The 18,096-nt window shown below is 35.6% G+C and overlaps 1 protein-coding gene across 1 annotated transcript in view; it reads left to right on the top strand.

Moving 5' to 3' along the window:
• The window catches only part of COBLL1 (cordon-bleu WH2 repeat protein like 1), a gene marked incomplete at both ends in the record, with an annotated part of 74,415 nt that overhangs the window by 43,542 nt on the left and 12,777 nt on the right, over positions 1-18,096 (top strand). The window contains 7 exons of the mRNA XM_079539237.1: positions 4,811-5,012; positions 6,049-6,277; positions 7,635-7,673; positions 8,519-8,616; positions 8,758-8,991; positions 15,018-15,159; positions 15,752-15,820. Of these exons, the coding sequence (XP_079395363.1) occupies positions 4,811-5,012; positions 6,049-6,277; positions 7,635-7,673; positions 8,519-8,616; positions 8,758-8,991; positions 15,018-15,159; positions 15,752-15,820 (1,013 nt within the window). The remainder of the gene's footprint in view (positions 1-4,810; positions 5,013-6,048; positions 6,278-7,634; positions 7,674-8,518; positions 8,617-8,757; positions 8,992-15,017; positions 15,160-15,751; positions 15,821-18,096) is intronic.

Genomic DNA, 18,096 nt, shown 5'->3' with positions numbered 1-18,096 from the left:
AATTTCTTAAAGATAAGATTCCATATGCTCACTGTCAAGCAGTTCTCCCCCTTTTCTTCACTCCTTCTGTCCATGCTTCTGAGTACCACACCTGCTGTATCTAGCTTTCCCCAGAACAAAGTGCCAGAAAATTGCTTATTTCCTCACTCAGTCAGACTTCATTGCATATAGATAGTGTTCAGGAAGTACAGACATTTCCCAATCAGTTTTAATATCCCTTGGTTAGTACTTTTTTCTTTTTCAACTGAGAGTCTTTGTGTCAATTCCTTAAATGGTACCCTGACAAATAACCTGCATTAGTGCTCCCAGGCTCATTCACAGTAAAGGGAAATACTATCCAGGACCTGTGCTTCAAAGCATCTTTTCTTTCAGCTTTGCATTGTCTAGAAGATTGTATTTTGTGGACAGATAAGCACGACGGCACTGAAAATGACATAATCTGCTGATTTGTCTTGCTGGTATCCAGAGGTGGGCATTTTTAAAGCTTTAGAGGTGGAAATACCTTTTTATATCTCATATTCGGGGAAAAAGAGAAATGGGGATTTGTGCAATCATGTGCTGCAAGAAACATCTCCACTGTTCTCAGGTGAAATTGGGTGGTTTGTTCCCTGCCTTGGAGTAGTGGATAGCAGGAACAAGATGTTGTATAGGTAAATATCCTTTGTGAGTGGTATGCAGTGGCTGATCAAAATGGATCTGTAGTATCTAAATCGGTTTCAGAGGAAAAGATTTCAAGAGAGCATAGTTAAGGATCCTTGAGTTGTTTAACGACAACTAAAGCAAAAAACTGAGAGACTGAGAACAGAAAGGAGGGCTGTAATAACCGCTCGTTGCTCATTTTGAAACTTCTGGCATAGGGTTTCTTGTGTGGATTCCTTCACGTAAGCCTAGACACCAGTCTGTATTTTGTAGTCATTGGTGATAATGATTCAGTTCATCCATTCAGAATTGAAGGATTTCTCATGGTGTTCTGAGCAAGTACTTATTTATTTATTTTTTAAAAAGTCACGATAGGAGCAGTGATGATGGGGGAAGGCACGTGATTCAAAGAAAGGAATTAACAAAGCTTCAAATTTTTTTCATGATTTGTTTTTGAAATGTTTTTCATTGTGACATTTTTTGAGTCTTCTCATTAGTTCTGAATAGAGCACAGAATTCAAGAACTGTTTGCAGCCAAAGAAGAAGAAAAATAATTTGACAAATTTCCTTACTTAGTGACTTGATTGTCTTGTATTCCCATAGTGAAGAAATGTAGTTTGAGAAAGATTTTTCTAATTGAAATAATTAGTTTCAATTGTATGTGCTAGTAAACTATCTTACAGTTGATTTATTTGGAATTTGTGCATTGAATTATTTTCCTGGGCTGCATTTTTATGGCTTTAATTTCAGACACATTTCAGACCTTAGCTTGGCTAACTTCGTTTCTTTACAGCCTTTTGAGTTTCCATTTGATCCGTTCTTGAGTATTTTCAGTCATTAGGGTTTGCTTAGAGAACTGTTGGTTTACTCTGTATGGTGAATAGCAAGCTTTGTGGTGTTGCCCTACTTTCCAAAATCTATTGTACTTACATTTGTTAGTAACACATTCTGGAGGGTTTGGTGTTTTTTGTAGTTCTCTGTCAAAACAAATGCCTTTTTCTTTTTAGAGAGTAGCATTAATGAGCACTTTAGCCAGGGAGCTACATACTTAAGTAATCAGAGGTTTATAGGAAGCCTAATTGCCTGCGTGTAGGTTTATTTTATGTACGTATGTATTTTTATTTTTGTTCATCTTCCTGCCCACCTAGTAATCTTTATGGTGGCTATTAACTGAGTTTTGTCTATTTGGTGGTGTTTCTCATTATACTCATGATGGGAAGACCTTGCCTCTAAAACTTGATTAGGTAGGAATACATAATTTAAAAAAAAAAAAAAAAAAAGGCAGAATGTAGAAACTTGATGGATATTTTCTTGAAACACTTGATCCAGTATTTGAAGTGATATCTTTAATGGCTGGTTTTGAACTCAACTTGCTATAAACATAACATAGTTTGATGTATTCTAGATGGAAGCTCATCATAAATGGGACAACTATTAGCCAGTTCTTGCTATCATATAGTCATATGGGAATAACCAGAGGAAAACAGATAAGGAATGGAGGAGTGCAAGAACACTTGTGATGAGAGATTTCCAGAAAACTAAGTAATGTAATGAGTTTAAAGTAATTGCAAATAATAACTTTACTGAAATGAGATTAATAAACACCAGCAGATATTATACTCCAAAATTGCTGCTAGGCTCCTCTTAGTTTTACTCATTTGAAAGCTGTTAAATTTACTGTATTACATGTACTTCTGTACCTTCGTTCTTGGAAGAGTTTAACAAAAAGTAGTTTTATGAGTTTTGGAGAATGTGATTACGAAAATTTGCTTTTTGTATCATTCTAAGGAAATGTAAAGCGCTCGTGGCTGGCATCTTGGCCTCCAGCAGAGTGGGGAGACTTAAAGTCTGACATCCTTTAGTCACGCAAGTTGTTTTTGGAAGTGGAAAGCAAATTTACAGGGAAACATTGCCCTTATGTACTAATTTGCATGTACTTCTCTGTTTATGGGCAGCTGTGTTTCTTGCTTACTGCCTGCCACTGTTTGTGACTGGTTAAGGTGAGGGCTTGCCCCCTTCACCTTGGTGTGTTTCCACTGAAGGGCTCTCTGTGACCTTTGCCTATGAATTCCTATCCTGCTCATCTTCAGCGTTCCTATGTTGCTCCTGCTGGGAGAAAAGGTAAACTTCTTGGATAGCCTGCTAACCAGAAGGCAGACAGTACTTCTAGTGGTGACTTCTCTGTGGTGCTTTCTCTGGCTGCCTCCTCCCACACCAGCCCACCCCCAGTGAAATGTGCATTTCTAGCTCCTTATCTTCTCTAATGAAAGGGAGTGAGATGGATGCAGTTGTTTTGTTAAGGGTTAGAAGTAAGAGAAATGGAATAGTCCTTCTTCCTTGTGACTGAACCAAGCTGTGATATATAAATGAAGAACTGAAATAAAGTCTTTCTTTTTATTAAATGAAAAAACAGTTTCTTGTCGTCATTGTTTGTTTTTCATTTAGTTTTCACTGCATTTCTCATGGTACTTTTAGGCTGATATACATCATCTAGATGAAGACGTGGGAGTTAATTACATTCTTTATATCTTTTCAGACTATTTGTTAGCTGTTTTCTGTCACTTTATGGGGGAAGTATTTCTCCATGTATTTTGGCTTTGTTATGCCACCTGCCTTTTTCTCCTGAGGCAAGGAATCTCTTCTACCACTTAACTAGGCAGAAGCTTTCTCTTGAAAAAGAAGTAACTGGAAGAAGTTGTGTGTGCACCAGGGAGTCCAACTGAGCCACTAGAATTTAGAAGACAGTCTGCTTAGGGGGAGGCACAGGATTATTCTTTAAGAAGAGATGAAAATAGGAGTTAAATTGTAGGGTTTATTAAAGGGGAAAAAATAATGCTGCAAAGATTTTTAAGCTTCAGTCATTCTTAATTCTTTTTTCAGAACTGGATTGTATAAAAAGTCTGTTAAAATTCATACTTAATGTATAAATATATTCATAATCTTTGTCGTCTAGGATTCTGCTTAGCTTGATGACTGTTCAGATATCTATTTCCACATTCTGTTATGCTACCAGAAGACTTCCATCTGTTATAAGATTACATCTAGAATTTAAGATTTTTGATAAACACATGCTAGCCAAGTCTTGCATTAATTTTCACTTAGACACTTCAGCATTCTTTCCAATGTATCGTTTGATTGCTTCAAACTTCTATATTATTTTCATAATATCCTTGTGAGACAAAGTAGGTGATATATTCCCCTGTTTGTAATTATAACTGGGAAATGTGGAGGATGTCCACATGAAATACTCCTTACAAATGATTATGCAGTGCCAAAAATTAGGACTCATGCTCCAGTGACCTGGTAATTCTATAACTGTATTCAGTTGGCAGTAGTGTGCAAAGTTGGCATACTCTCCTTATCTTCAGTGCATTTAATCTTTCTGTTATACTTCCGTTTGAAGTACAACTTCAATAAATTCATTCCAGTAGCAACTGGGAATGTTCAGACTATCTTAATATGTTTTGTGATTTTTTTTTTTTTTTTTTTTTTTCCCCACTGCTCACTAAGAGCAAAGGGCATACTGATAGCGATCATGTATGTCAAATGCGCCTGGACTTGGTTCCCTGTGAAAAGGACATCTGTTGCATCTCACAGATTTTATCAACGAAAATGAGATTCAACTACTGTACTGTGATTTAGCTTCTTCACCTTCATCTGCATGGCTCTTGTTTTGCAAACCCTAAATCCTTGAAAGGTGACTTCCTCAAACTTCATCTCACCTGCTTCTTCTGCATGGCTCGTGCTGAGAATTTCTGTAAATTCATGTCTCTTGTAACCTCAGAGTAGATATAAAAATTTTAAGCTGTGGAAGAATATTATTTACTGAATAGAAGGGCATTCATCACAACTACTGCAGTTCCCACTAATGGTCAGATGAGGTGGCTAATCCGCATCTCCATGCTGGTCTCAGGAAAGCATCACTTTAGATAAGCAAAAATGCTCCCCTTTGCTCTAGCTCTTGCTATACTTCTATATAACCTGTTTCATTTTAGTGATTTTTAAAAAAATTCATTTTTGTTTTTAATTTTGTTGTTGTAATTGAAGATATTTAAAATCAGTGCCTGACAGTAACTATTTAGTCATGGAAGGATAAATGCTTAGCATCATACTTTGTTTAATAGCCTGCTTAATTATCATCTGTTGTAGCTGTTTGATTTGCATTTGACAGGAAGCCCATGATGGACTTGCTGATCTTTCTCTGTGCACAGTATCATTTAAACCCCTCAAGTTACACAATAGAGTTGATATCAGCAGAAAACAGCCAGATTAAATTCAAACCTAATACACCAGTGGGAATGCTTGAAGTGGAAAAGGTGATTCTGAAACCAAAACAAGTGGATAAGAAGAAACCTGCTCCAGTGATACCAGAGGTGAGGACTAAAATTATAGCGTACTGAGAAACTAGAATTACTATTGTATATTGTATTCAACAACTTAAGCTGATAGATCAGCCTCTTGTTTCACATTTTCCTGTTATTTCTCATCCTCTCACTATGCACCCCTGTGAAAATCTTGTCAATGTACTATTGATGACCTCCTAAAGTAAAAATATATCTTAATTTGTTCTGTCAAGCATCTTTGCTGCCAAAGGAAAGAAACATCACAATATTATTTGAGATCCTATGTCTTAGTGGCCTTAGTGTGCATCTGAACATTTTTGAAGATGGAGTGTGGCTGAATACATCCTTCTGCAAATTGAAAATCAAAAACTTGTAACTTCTGTCATGTTGTGTACAAGATTATGGACATAAAAAAAATATAGTACCCATACAACCTTGTGAATAGACATTCATTTTCCTTTGTTACATGCTACATAGAACATGTTACATGTTTCTAATAATTTTGCTTTTTTGTTGTTGTTGTTGTTAATATATACCCTCAAGAAATCAGGGGCTTTTAGAAGCGCTAAAGCACTTTCTGGGAGTTGCCTAAGTCTGTCTGTCCTTCTCTGTCACTATAGAAGAATACCGTGATTTTTGTTGTTGTTGATTTTTTTGGTGGGTTTTCTATTTTTGTTTTAATCTATCTAAAGCACTTACATGAGGTCGTGATCCTCTTCAGCTGCCCTTTTAACTTGGTTCTGTGCACACACGTTGTGCAGGTTCTCGGTGCTCATTTGCTGTCTTCTCTAGCTATCTAGTGTGATGGTATGCTGTCCTAGTCCATGTGTGTTCCCTGCTGGACAGACAAATGACAGATGCTAAAGGAGCAGGCTATTTCAAGTGTCCTTTCATTGGGTAAAAAAGGAATTACAAAAGATTTCTTAGTTTCTCTTGTGTTGTTACTGAATATATAACATTGAATCTGGCCTAATAATAATTCTGATGATTACTGTAAGACTGTTATGAAAATGCTGGTTGTTTCAAAATTTGTGTAGGATATTTATTGGAACTCTTTTCTCTTCAGCAAACAGTAAGAGTAGTGATAAACTACAAGAAGACACAGAAGACGGTAGTAAGAGTTAGTCCATATTCACCTCTTCAAGAACTCATACCAATTATCTGTAGTAAATGTGAATTTGATCCTTCAAACACTGTTTTACTGAAGAATTATCAGTCTCAAGAAGTACTTGATGTGACAAAATCTCTTAATGATCTTGGACTAAGAGAATTATATGCCATGGATATCAGTCGAGGTAAGAAAAGATATCTTTGATAACTTGTTATTATTGAAAAGATAATTAGATAATATTTCCTTAACATTTGCTTTGGTGTGAGTGGGTTTGGCTTGGTTTTATTTATTTATTTTATTTTTAAAAAAGAAGGAAAGCAACTCATGAAGAAATTAGTCTCTCACAATTCAGTATGTGCTTAATTGATATGCCACAAAATTGAAACTGGGACAACTGTACCTTTACTTATCCCAAGAAAAGAGCATAGGTTGTCAAGTACAAAGCATCCTTTAAAAAAAAATCCCTTTCTTTCCCCTGCCTTTTCTCAAAACATACCAGTAATGCTGAATTTCCCTTAGCTTATAGAGAATGTGTAGGATTGTAATAAGCTGAGAACAGAAGTATTATAGAAACATAGCTTTGTTCTATAATTTTGAAATATTAGAATACTGTGATAATGCTTTTCAGTGTAATTTGAGTATTGTTTGGTAATTTCTTGTGTAGGTCATGAAGGAACAATAATTATCTTTTTAATTATGGTCCAACAGGAACAGTATTAACTAACTTGCCTATATTTGTGTACACATTCTATTTCCATTCTATTTCTGGTTTTCACTATAGCTGTAAGACTATCTTTATTTTACCATGATTAAAAATACTTCCCAAAGACCAGTTATCTTGAACTGCAGGAGAATGTCAGATTTGGAAATTAGGCCCCTTTTCCATGGAGAAAACCGGAATATTTTTTTTGTCACAGGGAAAAAACAAAAACAAAAAATACCAACAAAACCTACTGTTTAAATGTGTTGTTTGAACTGCGTGCACCTATAGTGAATTATCTTCTTTGTCATCTGACTACCACTTTCTTCTACAGACTGGCAGTGCTGCCTTTGTGGTATAAACTGTGTGTCATTTGAATGAAGTAACAGCCAAAAATCCTTAGGAGAGAATGCGGGGGGGGGGACACAATTCCCACAAGACAGTGTCCCACTAGGAAGTTCAGACATTCTACAACTCATTCAATACTAAGTAGTTTAGCATTTCCATTTCGCATACAACTTAAAAGCTCTGAATTTTTCACTTTTTTAATGAAAGTAAATGGTGAGGTGTGCCTTTATATGACAATTTAAATCATGTTTTACTCAGACTATATTTTCATTATATTCATTGCTCTCCATGCAGTCTGCATTGCAGTCTGCATTGTATGCCTTCAGACTTGCTGTTAAATTTTACGTTGCATTGAGTGATAAATATATGCATTATTTTCTTCAGTTATTTTTCCTAACATAAGATTCAGCTTGGTTTTCTGTGTTTGTAACTTAAAACTGCATCCTTCATTCCACTGGGTATTTTCTGTCTTTCTTTTTTGTCTGTCTTGTAGCCACATCACCAGTTGACTTAAACTTGCCATCCTTGAAAGGTAGGCCTTACTGAAATAGGCTGTAAAACTGTATAACTTACATGACGTTATCATTCTTTCCTGTAATAATATCTGCTTAACTGTGACTTCAGCAATCATCTCTGACCTATCATAAATGCATATTAAAAAAAAAGTACAAGTGTATATACCCAACTATGTATAAAGTATTTTTGTATGATTTTACTTAGATTGCTTCAAAATTTATACTCGTGCTTGCATTCATCCTACCCTGTGGTGTATTGCTACTGCCTTCTGTTTGTTACTGCACTTGCATTCAGTGGGATTTCCTTATCGAAATAAAATCTAGTAAAAATTACAGAAAGACAACCTCTATATTTACAAAATGTCGATGTGAATAAGGGCACATAAAGCAAGATTTGATTATCTTTACCATGACTGCCATTCCTGTTAGATGCGCAGCACCTACCTGGTCTTTCGGTGGTGTATGCCAAGTGGAGGCCTGTACCTGTCCTGCCTTGCTTCACACCACGCTCTGTATTTAAGCTGTTAGGAACTGTGACCTGGGGAGAGCTGATGCTCTTTTCCCTCCCATAGCCTTTTCATATGAGCTGTAGCATTTGACGAGTGGGATGGGCTGGGGTAAGTTCTGGAGGTATTAATAGCAGCTGAAACTCATCTATTCTGAGCTCTGAGAAAGGATAAGAACACTGATGGTAAGAAACATGTTCATTTTGCAGCTTTTAGTAAAACTATTAGTATAAGTGATTTGTGGTGAGCTTTGTATATTACACCAGAAGGTTTATGACAGGCAGAGAAGAAGTAGGAATGCAGGAAAAATAATCTCTGCAATAAATAACATCTAGAACTCTTGTCTCCTATTTTAGACTCCTATCATGTGTCTGAAAACTCAGATGTTTTAAAAGAGAAAGAAAACAAAGGGTTTTTCAGCTTTTTTCAACGAAGCAAGAAAAAAAGAGAACAAGTAAGATATAAAAGTTCTGCTTATACAAAGCTATAAACATATTCATAGTGATCCATCAATACTGTTGAATGTTCTCCAGAAAGTTTAAGTAACATATATATATATATATATATATTTTTTTTTTTCCACCCAAATCCCAAGACTGCCAGTGCCCCAACAACTCCATTAATAAGCAAGCCAAGGCCAACATTTACCACAAGATCTAGCAGTGTTAGCAAGCAGTATGATTCCAACACTCTGCCATCTGAAATGCCGAAGAAACGGAGAGCTCCTCTACCACCTATACCAAATTCTCAGAGTGCCCCCCAGGAACTTGCAGAAGTCAGGACAGAAGCTGGTACTGTGAAATCTAACAGCCTTGACAGAAATGAGCAGGTTAGTAGCGTTTCTTTCACTTCTTCTAAAACAAGAAGTTTAGAGCTGATAACATCAATAATCTTGTTATATATCTGCCTTGAAATTAATGCTTGAAATTAACGAAAAATAAAGCTGTAGTATTTGCTTTTGAAAACTTTAGTTTGAAAATAACTGCAGAAATTGGAAGATGTGTTTCTTCTGGTCTCCTTGCCATATGTCCAAAGTAGCTGATCTATTTTGAAAAAGCAAAATAAACTTTTTATATCACAGCTGCATAAGCTGTGAGGACTTTCTTGCTCTTCTGGATGAATAATATATGTATATTTTTTTACATAAAGTTTACACAGATATTCTCTCTTTTTTTTTTTTTTTTTTGTTTTATGTGGTCTCATTTTAGCATGTTTTGTAATCGATTTCTTTTCCTGTCATTGTTAATGTTTCAATTATATATGATAAAGAGTAGTTTGTTCATCATGCTACTTGAAAAAGGTTGAAAAAGGTGAAAATCTTGGGAAGGACTCTTAAGAATCTTGTGCTTCCAGCAAGTAAAAGTTTTATTTTAGTGAAATGGGAATACATTTAATTGAAGCCATGAAGTGCTGGATATATATTAAGTTACCCATATACTCATTTCACTGCAGAAATTTAGCCAATAGAATTTGGGGAAAAAATTAGACATTATGCAATGTCAAGATATTACCTCTATTGCCAGTTAGGAATTCCAGTTAAAGCTCAAGACTAAAATTATCATTTTAAATTGAGAATAATCTTTTTTTTTCTTGTTTCTTTTTTTTTCTTTAAAACCAGAATCTAAAGATGGTCTTCAGTAAATGAGTTTATCTGCATGCTAGAAAGATAAATTATAGAACTAAATGAAATGCAAGTCTGAGGGATTTATTGTTTATTACACTTGGAAGGAAAAGAAAGAAATTTCAAGCTGTGACTTTGTTTATATGCTGATTTGATTGTTTACTGTTGCACAGGACCACAAGAGAGCACTGTTTAACATACATTCTGAATTTGCGTATTCTATCTTGCTGAAAAGTTTTAACATTAAGAGACAACTGTTTCTTTTTGTATTCTAATAAAAGGAACTTTGGGGGAAAAAAAAAATTCTGTTGGTTTTGAATCTGTCACTCCATGAAATAACTTGGATTTATTATTTCATACTGACATTTTTTTATTAATCTAAAGTGATTTGACAGAAATTGAATAACTCATGAAAAAGATTCCTTTGAAATGACTCCTTTTTAATTCTGATTTGTTATTACACTGTTTTTATTGTGTATTGCAAAGCTTGGGACCTACGTGTATGTGAAGATTTGCTGTAGTTTGAATTTTATTAATTCATGTAAGATTTCTTTTTGCTATCTGTAAGAGCTGCTCCTAAAGTAGTGCTTCCTATTTTATTATGTTGATCAGCAACCTCAGAGGTGGGTGTTGGTGTTATGGCAGTAGAAACTGAATCTTTCTGTTGCTGTTCCATAACATTTTGTGGCTATGCAACAAATGGCAGCAGAGGGGCAATTTGGCAGAATAGCATCTGATATGGAAGTGCATATGAAGCAAAGGTGTGTCATATAATTCCTCCATGAGGGGAAAAAATTGCACACATTGGCAGTCATTTTCTCTTGCTGTACATTTATGTAGACCAGACAGTGGATGTGAGCACAGTGAGGTGATGGGTGGTACATTTCAGCAGTGGGAATTGTGATGATAAAGGCAACCCATGTTTTGGCAGCCATGCGCAGCTGTCACACCATGAAATGAAGAGCATCTTGATATGCTCATCAATGAAAATTGGTGGACTGTGACCAAGGAACTGTTTATGGAACTGAATATCAACTTCAGTGCAATTGGAAACAACAATGACAATGCTGGAATATTGCAAAGATTGCACCAGGTGGGTCCCACAGATGCTCCTGGCAGAAGAGAAAGAATACCATCTGCAAGTCTGTCAGGACCTACTGAACCAATATGAAGCTGAATGTGATAGTTCCCTGGATTGCATTGTTAACCTTTGCTGAGATGTGGTAACACCAATATGAGCCAGAGTTAAAACAGCAGTCCACAAATTGGCAATGTGTGAATTTCCTGTTGAATAAAAAGTTCAAGATGCAGCCCTCAGTGGGTAAGGTGATGTGCTTTGGGATTGGTAAGGTGTGATTCTTCCAGATTTCCTGCATCTCAGACAAACTCTCAACTCTGACCTCTGCATCATGATGCTAACTAAGCTGAAGGCTTGAACTTCCATAGTCAGGCCACAGAAGACAACAACCTTTCTCTTGCAAAACAATAACAGGCCTCGTACCAGTTTGAAGACCATGGAACATATTGTCAGTCTTGGCTGGACTGTCCTACTGTACCTGCCACATAGTCCAGATTTAGTGCTTTCTGACTTCCTTCTGTTTGTGCCAAAGAAGAATGGACTGCACAGGCAACATTTTCCTAGCAGAAATGCCCTCATAGCAGCTGTGGAACAATGGGTCACATCCAAGAAGGCAGATTGAAACATCAGTTTTATCTTGATAAACTGTTTGCCTGGTCTTGATAGCAACATGCCGAAGTAGTAGCATTAGACAGCGGTGAAACGAGCCAACTTTAAGGGAATGGTGTTCTCACTGTTGTCTTTCTGCATATTCACAGTGTATTGTAGTCCAATTTCTCATGATAAAAAAAAAAAAAAAAAAGGGTTTTAATGTTTACTTCCTTCACCTTCTTTGCTTCTCTTAAAAAAAGAAACTGCTTTCTCTTTACGTGAACAGTTGCACTCTGATATGAAAATAAGATTTTTTTTTTTTCCTGCCTCAGTTTCAGAATGTTTACCAAAGTAGTTTTTGAAGATGTTTTCTTACTTTTAGGTGAGAAATTAGTATGATGGCTGTAAGGCTGTAGATTCTACAATTTAGGGTAGCATGAGTTGTTCATTCTTTGCAAGTTGCAGAAGATGACTAGTACAGCTTAAATATGTATTTTTGTCCAGTAATTCCAATGTTAAATCAAAATGGAAAACCTCTCCCTTATATACTGGTTCTAATTTTGGGCAAGGTGGCTCTTGCCAGAAATATGTTTAGAGCTAGCTCGTTTAAACATATATGCAGTCTGTCTATCTTTTGTATTCATAGAAGTGGACGCAGTATTCTAGTAATAGCTATTTTTTAAAAGAAAAGCATTTCTTTTAAGTTGCTATTTTTCCTCCAAATGCTTTATTTATAGAAAGTAAATAGTGATATATTTGTATTTCTTTTTCGTGAGTATTTGTCATCTTACACTGTTTCCAGTTACTGTAAAGAAGTATACATAAGCTATGCTTGGATAGGGATGAATGTTTTTAGTCAAAACATGTACGGTTTGAAATGATTGATAGAACATCACAACTGTAGAAATACAGCTAGCTTTTATTTACTCAACTGTAAATCCCAAAGAAATTGAAATCTCCAGTCTCCCTGTTAGAAAAGAAAGGAAAGGAGGAGTTGGTGGAGTAAAATAAAGGGGTTAGAAAGCAACTAAAGCATAAAGTGTTCCTGAAGAGGTTTATTAGTCACTGTCATGGAACAACTTGGAAGATTGCTAAGGAGGATGAGTTCCATACTTCAGAAGTTAGATCAGAAGCTCAGTAAAACAAGGACACGGCAAGCACCATGAGCGTTAGGAGTACTTCAGTAGAGCCAGTGCTCACTGTGGGATGGCAGTGCTCTGAGCTGCCCTGTTATCTTTTGCTTAAGTTTGCCTGAAGACCATCTGATACCATTTTGAAATGATTTGGAATTGATGTGGATACTGCATCACCTATGTCTTCTATATAAATACCTGACTTTGTCCCCCTTATGTTTTGTCTACCTCTTGTACTAGCGAGTTTTAGAGCTAGGGAAAAGGTGTATGATTCAGACAAATCATGCAAGCGATGAGTAACGTTGGGTTTTTGTGCAGAACACTGTCTACTGTATTTTTCCTAATATATTCTGACATGTTCTTCCCCTGTATGGCCTCTTCTAAACATACTTAACCTTGGAACAAGAGGGGTGCTGGTAATACGAAAATACATACATAGTGACAGTTTTTGCATGGTATGCTTTTAAACACACTGAAAATGCTCCACTCTATTTTTTTCCCCTGTACTTAGCGTTTTTCTTCTATCACAGCTGCAAACTATTTTATTTGGCTTTCTTTTGCTTTTTTTAAAATGTTAGAAAGGGTCAGCACCATGTCTGCCATAGCCTAGAGAGGCTGGAACATGGGAAACAATGTTCTCTGTAAGTGTTGGCTTAAGCTGGTGTGGGATTTGGTGCCAAATGCCTCTACATACATTTGAGGCTAAAACTTTTCATATCCATGCTTGTTTTCTCCAGAATGAGGAAGGTGTACAGTGTGGAAAGTAGAAATGTTCTTCTTGTTGTGGAAGTTAAGACAAAAGTGTTCACTTCTGTTTCTCCTTTAATTACTTCAGGGATGCTAACCTAAATTTCAATTAAAGTTCAGCTGATAAAGCACTGGCTTTAGCTGGTATGACAAATGAACACCCAGATGTACATTCTAAAACTTTGTCAAATATATCTCAATACCATTATTTTTTTCCATCTGTTTAAAGTACTGTTTTCACATTACAGTTTTTGTTAGGGTTTAAAAGCTCTTAATATTCATATGTTGAATAATTCCTTAGAAAATCTGTTCAGCACTTGAACCGTAACTGGAACATTTGGTACTTTATCGAAATCTCTTTGCAAACCGTTTATTTCTTTGAATGCAAAGGGCAGTAGAGAGGCTTATAAAAATCTTTTAGGAGCATTTGTGCTCTTATACTGAGAACATTATTCTCCCCCCTACACATACACCCTTTCTTATGCAGGTGGAACACTGGTGACATCTGTTTTACTGAGTGAATGAGCATAGAGCTCCATGCCAGCTGAGTCAGCAGCTGAAGGGAGGCTGTGCAAAGCAGCTGAGGGTGCAGACCTCTGAACGGAGCAGAGGGGCTTCAACCTGGAGAGTAGATACCACAAGGAAAGAAACAGAACCAACCCAATGGCAAGACGGGAGATGGTTTAATAATAATAAAACCTTGTTTGTGGAAGTAATATTAAATTTGACATTCCATCCTGCAAAAATTCAGATGCTGAATACTATTAATTTAATCTCCTGTAGAACTGTTTGGGAATGGTGAATGAGAAACTAAATAAAAGTGAAGTTTTCTTCAGCATGAGGCAAACTGCAGTTAAAAGTGGCGGGCAGATTTACAGCTGCTGTCTTTTGGAATTGGAGTGTATTTAGATAACAATTTAAAGATCAATTGGACTGTTGGAGCATACAAACAGAAGCCTCAATAGGTACCCCATAAGTAATCTTCGTTGATTTCTTTTTTAATGCTTTTGATTATTTGTAAATTAAGAACTCCGTCTTCTGCTATGATAATATGAGGGGATTATTACAGTTGAACATTGGTGGTTAGTATAATTGTTTTTATTGTGATTTACTGCAATTTAACATAAATAGATGAGACAGTTGTGCTTTCCAATATAACTTCTGAAAGATAGCATTAGAGAAATTTCTACAAAAGTTCAAGTATTTCAAGTAGAGTAACAAAATCCTATTAGTTACATGTCTAGTTAAGTACATACATAATTAAGTATGCTGTTGAAGGAACAGGGAAGAAAACACTGTGTAATTTCTGTTGTGTCTAGCTGAAGGAAGCGTTCTTTCATAATTACTTCACCTACTTATGAGGTTTGTTTGAGTTTTGTAGAATGGCCTTAGTAGGTTATAAAGGGAAAAAAATTATCTTTTATGTTATACATAATAACTGACTGTTTTTCTGCTGTCTTGCATCTCTATGTATATATTCAGTTTCTCTAGAAAGTACTGTTTTAGTTCATTATTTTATTTTTAAATTGAAGTAAAAAAGTGAGAAACCATCATATGTTTGGTAATAGGTGGACACTCTCTCTTGTCCAAATATATATTAAAAATACTTCCGGAGAATAATGACAAGAGCTATTTTTCTGTCTTTCATTACTAATAATCATTTTCCACCATGTCTACCTTCATAGGCCCCTTCGGGATTAGTAAGAAAAGGTTCTCTGCCGCTCAGTGACACAGCTTCTGTGAACTCTCTACGGAGGATGAAGCGCAAAGCACCCTCACCACCCTCCAGAACACCGGAAGATCAAAGTGAAAGCAGTAATGAGACTGGTAATCTTTTTATACTCTTTAATTAGGAGGCAACAGAAGGCATGGCAATTTGGCTAAATATTAAAGAAATACTGCCCAATAAGATAAGAACTTTAAGTAAAAATATGAGTGTTAAAGATCTTTGAATTTTAGGGAAATAGTAATGCTACTTTATGACATTGACTGATGTAGTGTGAAAAACACAAGTTTTAGGGCATACAGATTAGTATAAAATATGCACGCTCACCCAATTAGTTATTGTTAGCTTAACTATAGCAATTGTTTTTGTGTTACACATATGAGGAGAGAAGATTTGCTTCTCTGCATCAGAGAGGGATTAATAGAGGGGCCTAATTAATAGGAAATGGCCCAAGAAGGAAAAATTTTGTTCTTGACTTTTATAATTCTTTCATTTGATCAGGAAGTCAACTTTCTGAGGTTCAAAAATACATAAGGTTTAATATTAAAAAACCTGGGAAATATGATAACAAGCCCTGGTTACTTAAGAGAAGGTGCATTTCTTGAAGTACTCAGCAGTCTGTAAGATATTAGTTTAACATAGAAGTGGAGAGACGATACTTGTTACCTGACGTGTTGTATTTTACTTTTTCAGTAACAGAGTCAATAGAATCAGTCCCTACTGAAGTGGAAGGAAGAGCTGGTGAAACGCAGTCTGAAACAGGTTGGCTTTTTTCCAAATGTATCAGTTAAATGTATGTCATAATAAACCATTGTAAGTCATAATAATAAATTACTATACTGTAGATACAGACATGTAGATAAGTACATACTAACTTCAGTGCTTCAAATCAGTTAACTTTTCAATTGAAAGATGAATAGGATTTTCTGTAACAAAGATATACAGTAAATTTTGTATTGATTTCTATGCTTCACATTTAAGAAACTAAGCATCCCCTCTTTATCCACAAGACAAGGCAGGAACAAGCTAGAATCTTGGTGACTTTTGTATATCCCATAACAAAACGTTCAAAAGCTAAAACACAGTCTTGTTTCCAGAATCCTGTTGTGCTGCCCTTAACATGCACAATCTTAGGGGTAGGAGAAAATTTGTGCTTGTTTTTTGGTTTGCATCTGAACAGCCTTTGAAAGCATAAGTTATAAATGTAACTATCGACTGTATGTATACATAGTTCTTTATAAATTATTTCATTTGTTGGGTACTGTGGAAAAATATGATAAGTATAGCTATTCAAAATACAATTCCTTAGGCTGCTGAACAGTATTTTACTGTAAGGTCTTGGTTTTCTTGTTTGTACTACTAAGTACTGCTATTGGGAAGTACAGTTCAGATACAAGGTGGGAGACCTCTAGATCCTCTACAATTTTGTAAAGCATTTAGAATAAGCACTGCCAGTGCAATCTGGAAAAATTAGTCTTCTGTATATTTCACTAAGGATGAAATACATGAACACTAAGCATGTGGAACTACATGAGTAGTGTATGAGGTTCTGTTTTAGTTGATAGGCACTCAAGTATAATAGCTTTCCAACTAGTTCATTGGAATTGTCAGTCAAAATGGTGGTTGGAGTGGTTAAGGAAAAAAAAAAACAAAACAAAACATAAATGCACCAAAAGAAGAACAAAAAATGTCATCTGCTTCCTTAGGTCTCTGGTGAAGGGGAAAAAAAAAAAATAGAAAGATCAGTCATCAGTAAATTTGGTCTCCGTTTGTGACATTTAATAGAAACAATAGCAAGCAAACACTTCGAAGAATAAAGTGTATACTTGATAAATAGAAAGTATTAGCTTCTGTTGTGCATCTGAATTTGAAAATTGTTGAGTATTGTTTTTTTAGTTGTAGCAGAAGAAAGGTGGTGAATTATAACTTAGTGAATCATTCTTAATATTTATTAGTACTTAGTTTTCTGTGTTCAAAACCTTATTCATCTACATGGGATGGATCTAACATGAAGAGCAAGGTTATCATTTAATATTAAGCTTTTTTGTTGTTTTCTTGAGCTTGTTTCTGTTTTAAGATAAATAGATAGAATTTATTAATTTTCCACAAGTATAATATCTTAAGTGCTGCACAAATAAGCAGTCTTGAGCTTCTTAGCAGTAGCTTGATCACTTTTCTGTAGACTTAGTAACCTGTGTTTGAGGTATTTGATTTCTTGTGATTAAATATTTATTGTGTAATATAGAAAGAAATGGAAAAAAATAATCATCCTTATTGGGTTTAGAACAGTCTGTGTGAGGCTTGAGATTTACTTCCACAGTTACTGACATTTTTCATTCTCTAGTTCTGTTTGTGGTGTCTTGTATTATAATATCCTCTGCCGAAGACTTAGTGCAATGCATTTTCTTTAATGTAGAGATGGGTTACATTGCATTGTCTCATTTCTTTTTTTTTTTTTTTTTTTTTCCTCATGGGATACTACTGCTCTCTGGTGGCATCTCTGAAACTGTCTAGAGGCCTCTTTATAAAGGGTCCTTTTAGTACATGCTGTGAGAACCAGTATTCACCTGCAGCCAAATTAATCTCGCAACTCTTGAGTTAATCCTAGTCTGAAAATTATTTATCAATTTTGGGCACTTTTTAATATAGATAAGATAGAATAGTCAGTATCTCTTCAATTGTTAAATTGGATGTAATTTTAGCATTACATTAACTCAGTAGTTTCCTCTGTTCTTGTTAATACTACTTGAAGTGTCAGGGGTCCAGAAGCATTGAGTTTTTGATCAGCTGTGACTAACATTCTCAAAGCAGTTATGTTGCACGTTTCTCCTTTAGCAAGTAAGGAAATTTAAGTTATGAAAGTAGAGTTACCTTCTGCCCTATAAAGAACCATTATGAGTGTTCAGTAAGGGTTATTTGGTGTCGTAGTATTGCATGGCTACCAGCGCTGTGTACATTAATTGGAAACTTTGCTGTGTAGTTCAGAATAGGCAACATTTGAAAGCAGACTGCACCTTGACAAAACTGGTATGAAGACA

Source organism: Tetrao urogallus (assembly GCF_951394365.1).
Source record: "Tetrao urogallus genome assembly, chromosome: 8".
In the NCBI taxonomy this organism is placed as follows: domain Eukaryota; kingdom Metazoa; phylum Chordata; class Aves; order Galliformes; family Phasianidae; genus Tetrao; species Tetrao urogallus.
This window is presented reverse-complemented; position numbering and strand designations above follow the sequence as displayed.